At 39.8% G+C, this 20,336-nt stretch overlaps 1 protein-coding gene across 1 annotated transcript in view; it reads right to left on the reverse strand.

Annotated features, from left to right (window-relative positions):
• Positions 1-19,714, reverse strand: part of LOC107391256 (immunoglobulin-like and fibronectin type III domain-containing protein 1) — a 30,016-nt gene extending 10,302 nt beyond the window's left edge. The window contains exons 1-10 of the mRNA XM_015968454.3: positions 19,601-19,714; positions 17,247-17,322; positions 15,205-15,264; positions 12,139-12,261; positions 11,875-12,014; positions 11,663-11,762; positions 11,538-11,580; positions 11,257-11,425; positions 10,583-10,781; positions 40-312 (exon numbers count right to left, since the gene is read on the reverse strand). Of these exons, the coding sequence (XP_015823940.3) occupies positions 40-312; positions 10,583-10,781; positions 11,257-11,425; positions 11,538-11,580; positions 11,663-11,762; positions 11,875-12,014; positions 12,139-12,261; positions 15,205-15,264; positions 17,247-17,292 (1,153 nt within the window). The 5' untranslated portion in view covers positions 17,293-17,322; positions 19,601-19,714. The remainder of the gene's footprint in view (positions 1-39; positions 313-10,582; positions 10,782-11,256; positions 11,426-11,537; positions 11,581-11,662; positions 11,763-11,874; positions 12,015-12,138; positions 12,262-15,204; positions 15,265-17,246; positions 17,323-19,600) is intronic.
• Between the last annotated feature and the right edge of the window lie 622 nt (positions 19,715-20,336).

The raw sequence follows: 20,336 nt of genomic DNA on the forward strand, positions 1-20,336 counted from the left end.
ATAACAATTACCAAAATACAGATGGATATAAGAGATTACCTTCTACCACCAGCCAGGCACTACAGGAAGTGATGCCAGCAATGGCCGAATAAATCCCTTTATCCATTTTGTTGCAGTCTTTGATCAACAGCCTGTGAATCAGTTTTTCTCCTGATACAGTTATATTGTACTTCTCTCCATCTTCTAGAACGATACCCTTTTTCATCCAAGTTATTGTAGAAAGGGGGTGTGTCAGAACACACTCAAAGAGGGCGTGATCTTTCTCTTCAGCAGTAATCTCTTGAATTCTGATCACAAAACCTACATTGGAAACTAAAGAAAAAGAAACTCATTAAGTCATAAAATAATTTGACTTTATTTATTTTCTTTGAATGTATGGACACAGAGAAAGTGAGACATTTCAGAAAGTTGAGGAGGATTTGTTATAGAATCAATGTTTTAGCAGAAGCCAAGTTATAGGCTATATGTGAACATATAATCTGGCCACGACCCAGGGAGAGAGCTCAGTCGTCAGGCTTGTTCTATAGTTGTCTTTTAAACTATTGCTGCTCATATTTGGACAGTGCTAGGACCAATCAAAGAAACAAAAAACATCACATAGTCACCAGTACTGAAATCAGTCAGCAGGGTAGTATGCTATACACCATCAAAGAGGAAGTAGAAGCAAATAAAACAGTTTTGTTTACCTGTTTGTAGCTACGGTTTCGCCGACAGCTGCCGGCTTCTTCAGGCTGACGCTGATGGTGGCGCGTCACTTCCTTCTCCGTTTATCTGCGGGCAGCAGAGGACGTTGTCGCCCTCTACTGCCCGCTCTCCCCTCTCCGACGATGCAGTCCCATGCGTGGTCCAGCGTGTAAACTCCGTCGTCCCTGTTCATGGTCCCACATCCACGTCTCCTTATCTCTATTGCTTCCTTGATCCATCTTTTGTATTTTTGTTGTTCGGTGGTTATGATCCGTGTGCTGTCCCAGTCCATTATATGGTTTTCTCTTAAGCAATGATCTGTTACGGCTGACTTTTTTATTGTGCTTTCTGCTTCTTCTTTTGCTGCTCTTGTGTGTTTACGATTTGCCTCTTTCTCGCACTCCTTTCTGTGTTCTATTGTCCGTGTATTGAGTTGGCGTCCGGTTTCTCCTATGTATGTTTTATTGCATATTTTGCATGGGATTTCGTAGATGACTCCACATTTTTGTCCAGCTGATATTTTGTCTTTTGGGTGTACTAGTCTGTTTCTAACTGTTGTGTATGGCTTTGTTGGTGTGTTTATGTTGTGTTTTTTCATTGTTGCTCTTATTTTTTCCGTTATGCCTCTGATGTATGGTAGGGTTATCACTGGTTTTGGTTCTTGTCTTTCTGGGTTTCTGGTTCTTTTTTTGGGTTGTTCTTTGCTTTCTGTTTTTGTTTGTTGTTTTCCTTTGTTTATTGCCCATGTCGGGTATCTGCAGGTCTTTAAAGCGTGTTGTATGTGTTTGTCCTCTTGTTTACGGTCTCTCTCTTCTGTTATTATGTTTGCTCGGTGATATAATGTTCTGATTACTGACATTTTGTGTATGGTGGGGTGTTCTGATGTCCATAATAGATATTGGTCTGTGTGTGTTGGTTTCCTGTATGTGTTTATGTTTAGGGTCCCGTCGGTCTGCCTGGTGATTTTCATGTCCATAAATGCTATGCTGCCTTCTGTTTCTAACTCATAAGTGAATTTTATGTTGCCCGTGTCGTCAATATTGTTTAAGTGTTGTGTTAGTGTTTCTGTTTGACCTTTTGGTATGATTTCCAGTATGTCGTCTACGTAGCGTTTCCATAGTTTTATTTTGCAGTTTGGGGGGGCGGTGGCTATGGCTTTTTGTTCCAGGTCTTCCATGAAAAACTCGCACAGGGTGGCTGATAACGGGTTACCCATGGCGAAGCCTTCCAGTTGTTTGTATATTGTGTTGTCGTATGTGAAGTAAGTGGAGTTAGCTACCAGTCCTATCAGTTGTGCTATGTCATCTGCTGTGAGGTTTGTCCTTTTATGTAAAGTTTTGTCTTGTCTGATTCTGTTAACTACTATGTCTATGGTTTTTTGGGTTGGTGTTTTTGTGAACAGAGATGTGACGTCATGTGAGATGAGTATGTCGTTGTCTTCTATTGTAATTTCCTTTAGTTCTTTTGCCAATTCTATACTATTTTTGCAGTGTTGGTCTGTATTTCCTAATAACGGGCTGATGATTCTGCTGATATCTTTTGCCATGTTGTATGTTGGTGTACCTATGCTGTCAACTATTGGTCTAAGTGGGGTGTTTTGTTTATGTATTTTTGGTGTTCCATATATTCTTGGTGTTATGTTTGCTGTGGGAATCCAGTGTTTGTACATTTTTTCTGTTATTTTGCCTTTTTCGTGCAGTGGCTTCAGTAATTTTTTCATGTTTTTCTTAATGTTTTCTGTTGGATCTTTTTTAAGTATTTCATATGTATTTTTGTCTTCTAGCATCTGTTTCATCTGTTGTTTATATTTTTCTCTGTCCATAACTACTGTGGTTCTTCCTTTATCTGCCGGTAGAATAATTATCTGTTCATTTTTGGATAAAGCTGTCATGGCTGATTTTTCTTCTTTTGTAATATTGCTGTGTTGAATTTGGCTGTTTTTTAATATCCCAACTACGTTATTTCTGAGTTCTGCTTTCTTTCCCTCATCTGTGATCTGTTGACATGCTAGTTCTGTTGCTACAATAAATTCATCATATGGTATTTCTTTTGGTGTGACTGCAAAGTTTAAACCTTTCTTTAATATGCTTTCTTCTGCTTCTGTTAGTTTGTATTGTGAAATGTTACATACCCATGAGTTTGGTGTGGAGTTGCCTTGTATTTCTCCCCTCTTTTTCTTGTTTATGAGTCTGTTTAACTTCTTTATGTGTCTTTCTTTCACTTTTATGAACTCTTGTTCCTGTTTTTCCATCATGTGTCCTTTAATTAGTTCCTCCGTTTGTTTATCAAGTTTGTAATTCCTTTTCAAGTCCAGGTGTCCTCTTTCCAGTTCGTCCTCCACACGCCTCTGTTTGGTTATGACGTTCCTTATCCTCTCCTTGAGCAGTGCTCTCTGTGCTCTTTCTATTATATTTTGTGCTGTCTGGGTCCGGATCGATGTTTTCAGCTGTAGGCTTGTGGGTGTGATGTTTTCGTCCCGGCATCTTAAACAGAAGCGAAGGTGGTTTCTTAGACGTGCGCGTTTCTGGTGTAATCGTTCCAAACGGCGGAAGTCCTTCGTTCCTTGTTGTCCGTATTTCTCTTTGAACATCTTAGGTGTGTTCTTGCTGTGTCTTTGTAAATCCATGCTTTCGTTCTTTTTTAAACACAGAAACAGTTTTGTTTACCTGTTTGTAGCTACGGTTTCGCCGACAGCTGCCGGCTTCTTCAGGCTGACGCTGATGGTGGCGCGTCACTTCCTTCTCCGTTTATCTGCGGGCAGCAGAGGACGTTGTCGCCCTCTACCGCCCTCTACTGGAGAGCGGGCAGTAGAGGGCGACAACGTCCTCTGCTGCCCGCAGATAAACGGAGAAGGAAGTGACGCGCCACCATCAGCGTCAGCCTGAAGAAGCCGGCAGCTGTCGGCGAAACCGTAGCTACAAACAGGTAAACAAAACTGTTTCTGTGTTTAAAAAAGAACGAAAGCATGGATTTACAAAGACACAGCAAGAACACACCTAAGATGTTCAAAGAGAAATACGGACAACAAGGAACGAAGGACTTCCGCCGTTTGGAACGATTACACCAGAAACGCGCACGTCTAAGAAACCACCTTCGCTTCTGTTTAAGATGCCGGGACGAAAACATCACACCCACAAGCCTACAGCTGAAAACATCGATCCGGACCCAGACAGCACAAAATATAATAGAAAGAGCACAGAGAGCACTGCTCAAGGAGAGGATAAGGAACGTCATAACCAAACAGAGGCGTGTGGAGGACGAACTGGAAAGAGGACACCTGGACTTGAAAAGGAATTACAAACTTGATAAACAAATGGAGGAACTAATTAAAGGACACATGATGGAAAAACAGGAACAAGAGTTCATAAAAGTGAAAGAAAGACACATAAAGAAGTTAAACAGACTCATAAACAAGAAAAAGAGGGGAGAAATACAAGGCAACTCCACACCAAACTCATGGGTATGTAACATTTCACAATACAAACTAACAGAAGCAGAAGAAAGCATATTAAAGAAAGGTTTAAACTTTGCAGTCACACCAAAAGAAATACCATATGATGAATTTATTGTAGCAACAGAACTAGCATGTCAACAGATCACAGATGAGGGAAAGAAAGCAGAACTCAGAAATAACGTAGTTGGGATATTAAAAAACAGCCAAATTCAACACAGCAATATTACAAAAGAAGAACAATCAGCCATGACAGCTTTATCCAAAAATGAACAGATAATTATTCTACCGGCAGATAAAGGAAGAACCACAGTAGTTATGGACAGAGAAAAATATAAACAACAGATGAAACAGATGCTAGAAGACAAAAATACATATGAAATACTTAAAAAAGATCCAACAGAAAACATTAAGAAAAACATGAAAAAATTACTGAAGCCACTGCACGAAAAAGGCAAAATAACAGAAAAAATGTACAAACACTGGATTCCCACAGCAAACATAACACCAAGAATATATGGAACACCAAAAATACATAAACAAAACACCCCACTTAGACCAATAGTTGACAGCATAGGTACACCAACATACAACATGGCAAAAAATATCAGCAGAATCATCAGCCCGTTATTAGGAAATACAGACCAACACTGCAAAAATAGTATAGAATTGGCAAAAGAACTAAAGGAAATTACAATAGAAGACAACGACATACTCATCTCACATGACGTCACATCTCTGTTCACAAAAACACCAACCCAAAAAACCATAGACATAGTAGTTAACAGAATCAGACAAGACAAAACTTTACATAAAAGGACAAACCTCACAGCAGATGACATAGCACAACTGATAGGACTGGTAGCTAACTCCACTTACTTCACATACGACAACACAATATACAAACAACTGGAAGGCTTCGCCATGGGTAACCCGTTATCAGCCACCCTGTGTGAGTTTTTCATGGAAGACCTGGAACAAAAAGCCATAGCCACCGCCCCCCCAAACTGCAAAATAAAACTATGGAAACGCTACGTAGACGACATACTGGAAATCATACCAAAAGGTCAAACAGAAACACTAACACAACACTTAAACAATATTGACGACACGGGCAACATAAAATTCACTTATGAGTTAGAAACAGAAGGCAGCATAGCATTTATGGACATGAAAATCACCAGGCAGACCGACGGGACCCTAAACATAAACACATACAGGAAACCAACACACACAGACCAATATCTATTATGGACATCAGAACACCCCACCATACACAAAATGTCAGTAATCAGAACATTATATCACCGAGCAAACATAATAACAGAAGAGAGAGACCGTAAACAAGAGGACAAACACATACAACACGCTTTAAAGACCTGCAGATACCCGACATGGGCAATAAACAAAGGAAAACAACAAACAAAAACAGAAAGCAAAGAACAACCCAAAAAAAGAACCAGAAACCCAGAAAGACAAGAACCAAAACCAGTGATAACCCTACCATACATCAGAGGCATAACGGAAAAAATAAGAGCAACAATGAAAAAACACAACATAAACACACCAACAAAGCCATACACAACAGTTAGAAACAGATTAGTACACCCAAAAGACAAAATATCAGCTGGACAAAAATGTGGAGTCATCTACGAAATCCCATGCAAAATATGCAATAAAACATACATAGGAGAAACCGGACGCCAACTCAATACACGGACAATAGAACACAGAAAGGAGTGCGAGAAAGAGGCAAATCGTAAACACACAAGAGCAGCAAAAGAAGAAGCAGAAAGCACAATAAAAAAGTCAGCCGTAACAGATCATTGCTTAAGAGAAAACCATATAATGGACTGGGACAGCACACGGATCATAACCACCGAACAACAAAAATACAAAAGATGGATCAAGGAAGCAATAGAGATAAGGAGACGTGGATGTGGGACCATGAACAGGGACGACGGAGTTTACACGCTGGACCACGCATGGGACTGCATCGTCGGAGAGGGGAGAGCGGGCAGTAGAGGGCGACAACGTCCTCTGCTGCCCGCAGATAAACGGAGAAGGAAGTGACGCGCCACCATCAGCGTCAGCCTGAAGAAGCCGGCAGCTGTCGGCGAAACCGTAGCTACAAACAGGTAAACAAAACTGTTTCTGTGTTTAAAAAAGAACGAAAGCATGGATTTACAAAGACACAGCAAGAACACACCTAAGATGTTAGAAGCAAATAAGTCCTTTTTTTGTAATGAAGTACTTAAGTACCTCTATCTGCCCAGGTCTCAAAGATAATCCCAAGTCTAAATCTTACGAATAAGAAGCGAGGCTTCCAGTTGTGATCACAAAAGTAGGGAAAGGGTCTTAAGATGTAATGCATTTTTCAGCCCCTTGGTGGAACTCTCTGAGAGAAAATCCAGATTTACCATAAATCCTCTAATACAGGCCTGTATTCAATTAACGGCCGGGTCCCATATTTTGGCCAGTGTCGGAGTCGGCGGAGGTGAATAATGGCCGGTCTCTTATTGTGGCTGGGTGGAATGTGGTAACAAGCAAGTACGGGGGCGGTTGTGTCATCGTCTCACTTTTGATTTGCCAGTGATAGACCACGAGGGTAACTTTAACCGTGCGGAGATGAAGAGGAGGTGAAAATTTGATATCAAGTTCAAAGAGAACGTGCGCTACTGGGGAGCAGTAGGGGTTGTATGAACTAGTCGACTTCACTATAGTGACTTTTTATGCCTGTCATCGACTAGTCGCTGTCACGTGATAATGACCGGCAAGATGCAGCCTGCTATCAGCAGGTGACAAGCTCCTGCGCTCAGGGGGGCAACGCGCTGTGCCAGAGCTTCGGTACTGACACGCGATCGTTCATGTCCGTTCATTTTCTTTAATGTTTTCTGTCTTTTAATTGTGCCTGATGTGTTTCACTGCTGTGGAGCAGGGCGCATCACCTTGTCCTCCGGTGACGCACCGATCACTGATGTGGCGGGCAAGCAGCGAGCACTCCGCTGTTTTTGCGGTCGGTAGATCTGCGTCCTGAGCACGGCCACAGTAACATTATCAAATCAGGTGTCGCCACCTCAAAAACTAATTTAACACGCGATCGTTCATGTCGGTTCATTTCCTTTAATGTTTTCTGTCTTTTATTTGCGCCCGATGCGTTTCACTGTGGAGCGAGGCGTATCACCTTGTCATCCAGTGACGCACCGATCACTGATGTGGCCGGCAAGCACTCTGCTGTTTTAGTGGTCGGTAGATCTTTTAGAACTGCAGTTCAAAGGTAACTCATGAGGTGAATATATATGAACCCAGGTAGCAGTTTCTCTTTAGGATTGAGAGGAGATGCAGGAAGATAATAAACAGGCAGGACAGAAAAATAGTCAAATAAAAACAACTTAGTTTTTGTACCTGGTTGCTACAAACAGACACCATTGAAGGTAATCAGAAGTGAGGAACAGAAAATGAAATAATTATTTTAATGTTTAAAGCAGCAGGAACTCCGAGAGGCTGCAGGCGCATCAGTGAGTTTGCAGCCGCTGTGCAGGGGGAGGGGGGAGATGACTGAAGCAGAAACTACCATTGTTAAAAGAAATGTGTTTAACTTTGAAAATGTGGGCGCAATTTTAATTGTCAAAAACTCCAGCGAACCATTAGTTCATTTTGCTCAAATAGAAATAGAGGCCTGACTAATTCTGGCCCTCCTTCCAATAAAGGCCTGGAGCTTGATGAGCTTGAGTCAAATACAGGCCTGTATTAGAGGATTTACGGTATTAGTCTGTTACAACAACATTCCTTTTGCCAGTGAAAGAGAGACATACGATTGTTTTGGTTACCTTGTATAAGAGGCACACAAAATAATGTTCTGAAGAACATCATTCTTCTTCCAGCTCTTGGAGAGTACAGACACTTTTTTCCTCCTCTCCTCCCTATCTTATCCCAAGGCTCTTTGTCTGTCTCTGGGTGTAAGGCGCTTCTGCATTATTTCTGGAAAACTGGAAACTGGAAATTACTAACATGGACCGGGTCAGTTGGTCTCTCAGCGCCATTGACAACATTTTTTCAACGATGAGAATGGGAGAAGGGGCTCCCGGGTGCCCCTCTGGGACAGAGCCAGCTGGGCATATCATGGACTCCTGGAAACAGTGGAACTTGGTCTGCCCGTCTCAGCTGTCTGTAGAGGATTCTGAAGATGTTTGGATATTCGTAGTGTTGGTGTCAGGTTTCCTGCTCTTTGGCCTGGGAGGTTACCTGGCTTACCAGAAAATTAACAAGCTGTCGAGGAATATTGGCTCGCTCCCGGAGCTCAGAGATGGATTACACCGTGCTGTAAATGCACAAACTCATATAATTGTCGAGATGAGTCGTAAGCTTGGAACTTTGGCTGAGATTCAGATTCTGGCACAGAAGATGGATTCGATCAAGGAGAAAGTTGACGGGTCAGCGCGGATTGGGATAGATTAATAACGCCATTATTGGATTCAGAGGGGTTGAGGACCAACGGAACTTTAAAACAGAGGAAATTATCTCTGTCTGGCCCCAAAACTATTTCTTATCTGAATCTGGTGCCCTTGAGCCTGTAAGGCTGAAGCAAATACTCCCCCTCAGAAGAAATGTGGAATGCTGCCGTCGCCATGGCAACTCTGTCTCCCTTTCCCAACCTGGGTGGGACTGTGACCGGAGAAGGCCGCTGAATCGTTCCAGGAATCACTGTGCTCTTTAAATCCTACGACCTCCTCCCCCGTCCAAATGGAGGTGACGAGCGCCGCTTGTCGTGGCTGCATGCACTGACGTGCGGAGAGTCCCCAATCCTACCTCCCCACCTAGTGGACACTTATGTTGTGTGATGTCTGAAGTCTGTTGCATATCTGTCTGAGGTGTTTTTTGCATAGCAAAGCTGCCCTCCCTGTGGAGGGTAACTCTGAAGTGCCTTTTTTCCCTCCACCTGACCCAATCCTCATGTAAACCCTCTGATATCTATTAAGGTAGCGTGACTCGGGTTGCGAATGACCACAGTCACCAATTCTTGTCATGTGTCTATGCCTATGTATGTCTGATCTCAGAATTGTGTTTACTGAAACTGCAATTTCCTCCTGGGATTAATAAAGTATCTTAGAATGAAATTGAATTTAGTACTTGTTTTGTTTATCATACAGGGAAATGTAGGGAAATGTAGATTTTTGTGTCTCTTAATAATTGTGTTTGTATCATCAGTTTTTATTTGACTTTTTTTTTATTTATAAAAAAAAATTTTGAGTCAGGGATGGTTTATGGATAGGGACCAAATTACAAGTAACTTGTACCATGTTTTGTAACTTGTTACATGTATTGTAACTGTAACTTTTGTTTTGTAGCATATAATTCACATTTTGTAACATGTAACATTAGGTACTGTAACATGAACCTTTCATTCTGTAACTTGCAGAAGAAATCAATGTACAAGTTTCAATTCACAACTCTGAAAACACATCTCAGTCTACAGTTACAAAGCTTAATTTTATAGTTGCAAAATCTAAATCTATCTGTTACAAAACATTCTGTCTCATTCTAGCTTCCTTTCCCAAAGAACCAATGACAGGCTTTGTTTGACCAGCCAATCATGAGCCTTGGATTCCTGTCCAATCATGGCAAGAGGGCAGAGGTCTGTTGTATTGCTCACAACCAAACTTGCTTACATTGCAACTCTTTATCAGTGGGTGGCAGTCATTTTTAGAGATATTAAACTGATGTAAATAAAGAACTTACATTTTGAATAAGAGCAAGATTTAATATCCGAGACACATAATTGACAAAACCCGTCATTGGTACTTTCGGAGGTAAGATAGAATTGAGACAAAATGTTTTGTACGCACAGACTTGCGTCTTTGAACTGTATACTGAGATGTGGGTTTTCAGAGTTGTGGTTTGAAACTTGTACATAGATTTTTTTCAAGTTTCATGTTATGTACCTACCCAACATCACATGTTGCAAAACAAGAATTACATGCTACAAAAAAAAAGTTGTGTGTTACAAAAGGTGGATTTAATGCGACAAAAAAGTTACATGTTACACAATGAGAAAAAATTAGTTACAAAAAGAAAGTTACGTATTACAAAACATGAATTATGTGTTACAAAAATAAGTTATAGTTGCAAAACCTATTATAAGTTACAAAACTTGATGTAAGTTTCATGTAATATTGTCCCAATACTAGCTACATAGTTTATTTTATGGCATGCACCCAAACTGAACTGAATATTCTCAAGCTCTGAGTTGTTTTAGATGACAAATTACAGTAAATGTTTCCTGCTCTGAGTTGATGGTTGACTTTTGTGTTGCCTTTGTGTTTTAGCATTTCATTCATGGATCTGAATTTTGTTTTTACAAGGGCAGAAAATGAAGTTTTTATTTAAGCGTTATCTTGCAAAATTGGTGATTAGATCAAAGAAGACTTTTAGAATTTTAAAACTCACGTTTGAACTCTGTTGGAAGTAGATCCTCCTTAGGACCTGCTTCTTTTAGCTGTTTGTTGTGAAGGTTGATCTCTCCAACGTCCGCCATGTGCAGGCCCGAGTCATTTTGCAGCACGTTGTTGATTCTGACTGCATTTGTTCTTCCAGACCTTCTGATGCCACTTTTCTCTGAGTCATCATCACAGCAATCATCCTCATCCTTTTCAAGGTACAGAGATAGAATACTTAACAAAAAAACACAATGTTAAAGTGACAATGTGTAGTTTTTACCATTAATCTCTGGAAATATCCTTCGAAATGTTGTTATAACTGAATTAAAAGATGCCCAGTTGATGAAAATATTGGCAGTTTCACAACAAATAACCATAAAAATTTGCTCTAAAATACACGAGAGCGGGTTTAAGTGGGTGACGCCATATTGGATGCCATGTTTCCTTCTACAGAAGCCCTTGAGGACAAAATGCATTTACTGATGTGTATGTAAACATGTGAATTATTCTTTTAAAACACATCTATTGAGCTTTTACTTTTAACAGTTTGTTAAAGTTTTCTGTGTCCAGCACTAATCAAGTGCTTTAGGAATAAAATGAAATTAAAACAATATTCATTTTTAAAGCTACATCAGATGAAGCTGAGAATACTGCATCTTGTTGGAGAGCTTTCAGTTTTCCAACCTCATATTTCTGTCCTCTTGCTTTCCTTTTATCTTCAAGCTTTTTGAGAATCAGGTGTAGGTCTGAAACGTCGTATTCAGAGCAGATGCGCTCGTAGTCTTTTCTGTCAGCATTCAGCATCGCATCCCAGAACCTTTCATCATTCTCTCCATCTGCTTTCTCCAGTTTACTGTAGTGGTGAGCAAATTACAAATATGTAATTAATTAATTAAAAGCAAAAATGGTTTAATACCTCTGTAGAAATATGTGCTTTTCTTATCTTGGTTTCATAATTGGCTTACCTTTTCTTCAGCAATTTTCTGAAATCTTCAGGGTTTGTTGAGCCTAGACACAAAAACCTGTTTAGCTTGTTTAGCTAGTTAAGAGCTTATTCAGATAAAGAGAGAATCCCAGAATGAAGTCTTACCATCAACTACATTTAGGGTTGTGGAGCAGACAGCTTTTCCATATTCATTCACTGCGCAGCATTTGTATGTATCTGCCTCAGCTGCAGTCACATTCCGAATCTGAAAACACATAAAAATGTATTTACAGTGTTTTTAGTTTTTTATTATTTTTGTTTACAACAACGTGTTGTAATAAATGATGTGATCCTGTTATTGTTGACCAGTCGCTGACCTCTAATATATATTCCCCGGTTGATTCCTTGCACTTTCTGAGGAATTTTTCCTTGTCTGAAAGGTTTCCTTTTGCTCGTTTCCATGTAACATCTGGTTTAGGAGATCCTGTCACCACAGCCTTGAAAACTACTGGTTTTCCTAAATCAATCAATCAATAAATTATATTAATTTCCATGGTTTTCAACATGACACAAGCCCTTTCTTTTCATGCTAGAGCTGCGTGTCTGTGCAGCTTCCTAAGTGATAATCTAAACAAACCCACCTTCCTGGACAGTGACTGCTACCGGTTTGCACTGGAAGTCTGGCGTGCTTTTGCCTTCGGGTAAATTTACTATACTTTGAGTGATCATCACTCCTGGAGTCTTTGATCGTCTCCGGATGACAGCTAGGTAAAATCAGAAAGAAATGAGTGTTACTTTTGATGTTGTTTACATAGGAGAAAAAAATGTTCTATTTTCTTCCAGCAGGTGTCAGCAAAGTCCCAGCTGTGCTGTGTGGGTCAACCATCGACATACATATACTGGACAATGGGTTCCCAAAGCCTCCAATAACACATTTTTGTGCTAAAATGGGAGGTGGTCACCACCGCCATTTTGACCGTGTCACAAGCCCAGACAATTCCATAAAAGGGAAGAGAGGAGGAGCTGAGGGTGGGGCTGTAAGGCTGGGATCAACTGACGACACCCGGTCGATCTAGCTACAAGCTAACCTGAAGCTAACCCAAAGCTAATACGGAGGTGGAAGCTAAGCTAACGGAGGTAGCAACCTAGCTACAACCGGAGTTAACTGTGCACAACACCAGAGCTTCTGAGTCAGAGATACGCCGGGCTGACCGCTGGGTAGAACCGGGTGGAACACATAGGTCTCCGAGAGCTCCACAAGCCAGCAGCCGCACAGCAGACAAGCGCTGCTGCGATCTGAGATGCGCAGAGCTGCCGCTGGGGAGAACCGGATGGAAAGTTTCCATCCTAGAGCTCCACAAGCCGTCAGCCCGCGCAGCACACAGAAGCCGCGCGATCAGACAGAGAAACGGGTGGAAAACATCGGTCTCCCGAGAGCTCCACAAGCCGATAGTCAGAACCCAGCTCCACCAACATGTTATATTTCAACCCATTTTCTAAAGTGCAGCATTATGTTAAATGCACTGGGTTTTACCCTATTACATTTAAATTTCATGGTTAAACAGTACATGTTAAAATCTAAGCTCAGCTCGGCAGTGACCTAAAATACATAAATATAATTTTACTTACTGAAAAAAATGAAGTGGAGACTCATTGGACGCTCTATTAGTGCAATTAATGCCACAACAAGTCATTTTGTCCAACAATTGCACAAAAAATTTCCAAAAGAATTCACAAACACAGAAACTCAAAATCCCGGAGCAGTTTCCAAGCCAGACCGAGGCTCTACTGAGGCCTTTCCACGGAGCTAGCTCTGTGGTCACATGGGTCGGATGCTCATTAATTATACAGAATTTTAGGCTTTTAATACACTTAAACAGAAGAGTGAGAAAAACATTCACCCCCCTCAGAGTTGTCATGAGTGTAAACTAGATAATTTAAACCAAAAACATGTTTTGGTACCAGGCTGTAAACATGTTTATTTCTGCTGTGAAATTGGTATTTTTAACATGGGAGTCAATGAGGATTTGGTCGCTTCTGACACCAGCCCCTAGTGGATGAGGGTGGAACTGTAATTTTTGGTATTTCCGGGTTGAGACCAATTTTAGAGCCGCATTGTGGGGGCTTGGGGTCGACATGTAGAATGGAGGAAAACAACCATTTTCCTGGGTTTTAAATGCTCAGACAGCAGTATGCTTGATTTGTTTTAAAAGCTAATTAAAACAAACAGTATAACTGATTTCAGAAATTTCAGGAAATGTAAGAAAACAATTGTTTATTTGTTCAACTGTTGTTTTAACCACTTACAGTTATTTGAAATACTAATGCAGAGTTTTGAATAAACCTTTGGACTTTTGGAGGAAATCAGAGAAAACCCATACAGGCATGAAGAGAAAATATTTTGATGTGAAAGTTCTCAGGACATCCATTTGTTACAGTGCAGCAGTTAAGGTAGACTTCACAAAATAACTCAAGTCACTTCTCACCTCCCTGCCCAATCAGAACCATTTATAATTAATCAAATACAACATTGATTTGTTCATCTTTTAAGCTTCAGATTTTATTTGTCATTTTTACCTGTGTCCTGTCCGGCTGTAAAGCAATCAGAACTGATGTCTGAGTGCAAAAGACAAGCCTTAGAGTTTTACTCTTACAGGTGGAGCAGTATGACTTCAGCTGTATTGCCTGATACCAAAACTTTATTAGAAACATTTTTGGTTGTTTTAAAGCCCAATGGACATAGAAATGAAAGAGAAAGGAAGGAGAGGAAAGGAAGAGGTGGGAAAACGGTTCACAAGAATAAACACTTAGGAATGAACAAGAATCCGCTTAGACCTGCAGAAAAAGAGACAAAAAGGAGGGCACACAACAATACTACAAAACCAAAATATCCCTGTGCCAACCACATGAGGACATTTAACAGTAACAATTTTTGCTGAAAAGCACACAGTAATATTTAATTGTGCATTTAGTGTCAACCACAGCCCTAGGTTATGTGTTAAAAATGTCCAAGTCCATACTTGTAAGAGCACCGTGTGTATGTGTGTGTACACATGCTTGTGTTTGTAAGTGGTCAATAGTGAGTATGAGAGGCCACAGACCTGCCCCCAAAGACCCGCAGAAGATGGAGGAGTTCCTATCCCCAGAGATCCCCAGAGATCCAGAGGTCTCCCCCAGAGCAAACACCAGAATGACTGCCTCTGGAGAAGACTCAACCCTCCTCCCGATTGGCACAGAGGACCAACCAGCTGCTGCGCTGGAGGCCCAGGAGATAACAACAGCAAGCTCCCAGGTCCTCCCGCAGCCACCCACTCTAGAGCAGGCAGAGCTCAGAACTCACTATTTATGACTTTTTATTGCACTTTGCAAAAGCATAAATTGTCAGTGTTCAGAGATGAGAATGAAGCAGACGTTATATGTCAACACGCTAAAACATAACTAGACAAAACATCCACCAGAAGCATTAAGGACTGTTCAGCTCTGCTGGTCTGTGAAATGATCTTATAAGACTGAACTGCCTTTCTGTTTATATCATAATAATCATTAATACCTGGATTAATGATTATTATGACAAGACTAGAACCACTCTGTTTTGTCACTGCTTCGTCAATATGACAAACACAACCAACTCACAGACAGACAGTGTTGGTCAGCGTGTTAATGGTTATGTCTCAGCTCTAACAGAAAATACAACACTCTCATTTTACCTGACTTGTTTCCTGACACCTCATTAAAATGCAGAATGTACTGATGAACAAGGGAGAAACCTAGATTTGAGAGAAAAAGGATGAGATTTCAGTAGAAATATACAGTAATGTGTTTCAAGCAGCCATGGTGTCAATGTTAACTCCTCATCATCAGGACCCATCGAATGGTTCCTTATGTCAGATGTAATTTTATTCCTAGAAAATCAGACATTTATGTAACATTTTAAATATTTTAGTGCATCCACCATACCGTCTGATATTTCTTCTGTATGATGCTTTTAATGTTTTCTGTCTAAAATGTAATTTAATCACAACCAGTTTTTAGAGAACATTGATAAGTAGACAACATTTAAGTCACCTATCTTAGTAAGGCTGGAAAAAAATGATCTCTTTTTATTTTTCAGAGAAGAGGGAGCAGAAGGAGAAGATGAATTTACATTTATAATCCAAATTTCTTAGTAAAACACTTCCTTTGGGTTCTTTATGTATATCTCTATACCTAATATGGTAGTTTTTTCACAGCATTTTATTTATATTTTAAAATGTTGTAAATCTAGCTGAATCTTTTTTTACTTTTAGGTTTTCATGTATTTTTCTTAAACTTTTTTCCCTATTGCTCTTTATTTTTATTAATCTTTCTTGATGTGAATGTGACACCAAAAGTTCCCCACTGTGGGATCATAAAGGGATATTCTATTCTATTCTATTCTATTCTATTCTATTCTATTCTACTCTATTCTACTCTATAAAAAAATAAAACAATGAAGCATTTGTGTTCAGAAAAGGGGGAACTGGTTATAACTGTTTATCTAGCTAATAACACAATTTTAAATTAATTTACATAACAGTGCTGAATACAGTTGTTGAGTGGGGCTGAACCCAGCCAGCTTAATTTACTTTAAATTGATAGGAGGTGAATTGCTGCCCTCCAGTGGTTAAGATCTGGATTCACTCTTTAGTTATGGCACTCACCATTAAGTAGAGGACATGTCAGCTTCTTTATCTCGATGAGGCTAAAAATAATACTAGGAGATATTTAAATAAAGGTGGAATAGTAGAAGGCAGGGGGTGGGGTTAGTTTATAATCTTAAAATAGTTTCTTATTCGAAACCCTCCCTTTAAGTTCTTTCAAAATAAATCATTGCAGCACGTTGGTATTAAGCAACAGAAAAATTGGTCCCAACAGTAATTTTCTTTTCGTATTAAGCTACAATTTAAACAGAATTTGTTTAACAGTACTAGAAATAATGGTTCTGTGGACTCAAAGTGCTAAAGCCAGAGTATTGATTGACTTTATATGAACTAGGAGCTAAAGCTTGACTTATTGTGTAGAAATCTGGGGAGCAACATACAAAAACTATACACAACCCTTATTTATTTTACAGAAAAGAGCTCTGAGAATCATAAATTATAAAAAGAAAAATATATATATCTTCCCTCTAGTGGTGAAAAGCTGGAACTATAATTTAGTTAGGGATAGGTTTAACCCTAAACATTAAGAGTACCATCTAAGACTTTTCTGGAATATTATTTGCCATTTCGTCTGAAAATTTCTTCACGTGCCGATGGCAACCAATAAACAACAAAAAAAGTTTAGTTGGTTCTGAAACATACATTGCTGTAAACTCATTATCCAATCCAGCGCTAGGGTTGAATGCTTTCAAACTAGCCGTTAGCTCATCACTCCTGTAGAATATTAGCTGTATTTCTGAGCAGAGGCGGGAAGCTAACAGCATGGGCAAGACGGTGGCTATCGAAGTTTCTATGCAGTCACTCTCTCCAAAACAACTTAAACATCACTCTAAAATAATATCCTCTCAGTGTTGCAGTAGAGCTAAAATACAATTCAGTCATTTACTATAAAATTTACTTTCTTTGAAGAAAATGAATCCATCTTCACACAATCCCAGAAGAAAAAGACTGAAACATTAAACAAAGTACTGTCTCAGGTGTGCTTTACAGAAACCTGCTAATTGCTAGCTTATTCATTTTCTGAAAGATTATTCAGCACAATATTAGAAAAGAAGGAATAAGTGCTGTACATGATCTGGAGGAAGGCTGGCTCGCGTTCTTTGATCTTTTCCACATCTTGACAATAGTTGACTGAATACAATTGATCTGCAAGCGGAAAGAAAACACAGAATGTTAGAGCTAAAGGAAAATGAACACAATGCTAGTTACCATGTTGTAGCGTGGTTAATCTACATACTAGGATTTAACGCTATCAGCTTTGTTAGATCCTGAGAAAGATCAGACAAATTAGCATATGAAGCTTATATCATATATAAATATCCAGGATATTTATATAATCGATAGAAGTTCATACATAAACCTGCTTGGTCTATATTTAATCCAAAGATTAATATTTAATTTAAGAGATTTAAATTAATAGCAAAAGTTTATTTATTAAACAGAAGACTTAATGGAATCTTATTCAATAACCAAAATAAAGACCATTCTGTTTCATTTCAAAGAAGAGTCAGGTTTAAAAAGTTAAGAATTTATTACTAACAATTTAAAGATGACAATTTGAAAATGACAATTTAAAAATGACAGTTTGTAACGGCTTTGATATTAAACTTGGTATAAAAAGCAACCCTGTGTCTGGATGGAAGCTAATATGAAATGCGATGTTTGGATGCGTGGATGAATCTCAGAAGATTTCTTTCAGAGAGAGAAACGTGTTCTGGGTAGAAAGTTGATTTGCAGCTAACTGAGTTGTTTCTTAGAGAAACAGCATACAGACGCCATCTGTCGGAAAGTGTCTACCTCACCCAGTTCAGGAGACACTCTGTTGGATCCGAGCTGTCATGTGGAGATGATGTCCTCCGGGCATAAGGTTGGTAGAAGGACCTCGGTGCGACTCAAAACGGTCCTGAGATGTCTCCGTGGGTCACAACGACTGATGAAACTATTTGCGTCTCAAAATCAATAACTCTGAAGGATTTTTTGCGTCAGCTGGTTACAGGCGTTTGTTCGGAGCAATTCTATCGGCATGACAGAACAGCTTAGTAGAGGCTTAGGCGGCCGACCTCGTCCTCTGGGATAACTCTCGTCACCACTGAGAGTATCTGGTTGGTTCAAGAACTGAAGTTCAGCTGCGGAGATTTGGTTTTAACAAAACCTCAGAACACGCCCTCTCAGAGATAGAAAGCTTAATGTTATGGAGTAAAGACATGTGAGTAGTTTAACTTTACTCTGGATCAGCCCCTCTGCATGTGTACACCTGCCAATGACCTTCTGGTTGATGATCACACATTACTGATCATCATAAATAATTATTATTATTAACCAAAGAATAATAAGTCATTTCAGTAATTAACTACATTTATACTGGACCATGATAATTATTCATGATGATTATAATAAACAGTAAAACAGTTTATTAAACTAATATTTTAAAATTATTTTAAAATCTTTAAGTGTCCTTCATCTTGGGACGGAACAGCAGACAGATTATAGATGGTGTTTAGCAGACTTCATGTCTGCTGTGATGGATAGTCTGTGGGACAAAGTACAGAACGACCCAGCTCGACCCAGCTGGGGAAGTGTGACCTTTGGGTCACAAATATGAGGCCATTCATGACGCTACAATGTCAAATGGTTGATTGCGCTTTATTTTATTTTCCTTAGATGTAAATGCCAACATAACTTGGGAGATTTCAGGTATTTCTCTCTAAACTTGTGTCACCAATAATAGGCAACACTATTTGTGAAGTAGTGAATTAGATGTTTTCCAATGACTACCATTTTGCGTCCACACAAATGGGACCATGCAATTCCCCAAATCTGGCCCCGTTTTGTGTTCTCAGTCGGCTTCCCATTTGCATCTCCTTCAGCACAGAGATTACAACAGCAGATAAAAGTTAGTCTAGTCTTTTAAAGCATTGATGATTTATCTAAACATTTTTTTTGTGAAAGAATCCGTAGCCCCATCCAACCATGGCTTTGAAACACAAGCCCCCTGATCGTGCATTGATAAATCTGTAGAGCTGTCGATGGAGCTTAGATTAATGAATGCCCTCAGATCTGCCTTTTTGTCAGTTTCTCCCTGAATCCACAGCCTCACATTTTATCATCTAAACTATGAACTTAATTGATTTTGTCCTATTTGTATGCCTACATGTTCTTTTGGCAGAGTTACCTTCATAGCCCAAGTGACAAGATGTTCCTGATTAAACCAAGATCACAGTTTTTCTCATCTGTAGTTGAGTTTCTGTTGGCATTCTGCTACTTTTGGTAGGAGCACAGATGCAGAAGCTGAGGCTCATGAACCCATCACCCTTTCCACTTTCTTACAACCCTTTTAAATGTGTATTAATGCCTTTAGGTTATTTATTTATTCTAAGCCAACCTGACTCACCTCTCAGACTCCGTTTGTAAAAGCCACACATACCTAGAGCGTCCGCGTTTGTCCAGATGAGTAAAAGTGTTTGTTTTCCTCCTTCCTCAAGAAAGTAGATGTTCAGGCTTTCTTTGGTGAGATGGTTCGATGCTGAATGTGAGTGGGTTATTAAGGAGAAGGAAATGAGTGGGAGGGGAGAGGGCTGTCTCTGTGTGATGTAAGACAAGATGAATAGCAAGAAGAAGAGGGGAACAGATAAGTCAGAAGGTTGGTCTCTCACTGCAGTAATTACTGATGACAACATACTCATCATTCACAGAATCACCGCCAACAAAGACACTCGGTGGGCTCATTTCTGTTGTCTGGTCTTTAATTCACACTTAAACACACACACACACACACACACACACACACACACACACACACACACACACACACACACACACACACACACACACACACACACACACACACACAGGAACAGGACTTGTGTTATGTTGGTCTGCTTTTTTGTGGCTCTAAAAGGATCGGACTAACGTGTAGAGTACAACTGCTACATGATTGGCTAATCTAAAACAAGACTGAAGGTAACTTTTCACAAAGGATCATTGGTGAAAGAAATGTGCACTTTGTGGAAAAAAAAATCAAACATTCTTAGAGTTTTCATGACATAACTGTTTTACTTATTCATTGTTTTCCATAACTTTGTGTTTTGATTGAACCAGGCGGTTGCCCGGCTACCAGAGGACATCACATGTTCTTAACAAGTCCCTAATCCTCTTGACTG

The sequence above is a fragment of the Nothobranchius furzeri genome, chromosome 15 (genome assembly GCF_043380555.1).
Source record: "Nothobranchius furzeri strain GRZ-AD chromosome 15, NfurGRZ-RIMD1, whole genome shotgun sequence".
NCBI classification, from domain to species: domain Eukaryota; kingdom Metazoa; phylum Chordata; class Actinopteri; order Cyprinodontiformes; family Nothobranchiidae; genus Nothobranchius; species Nothobranchius furzeri.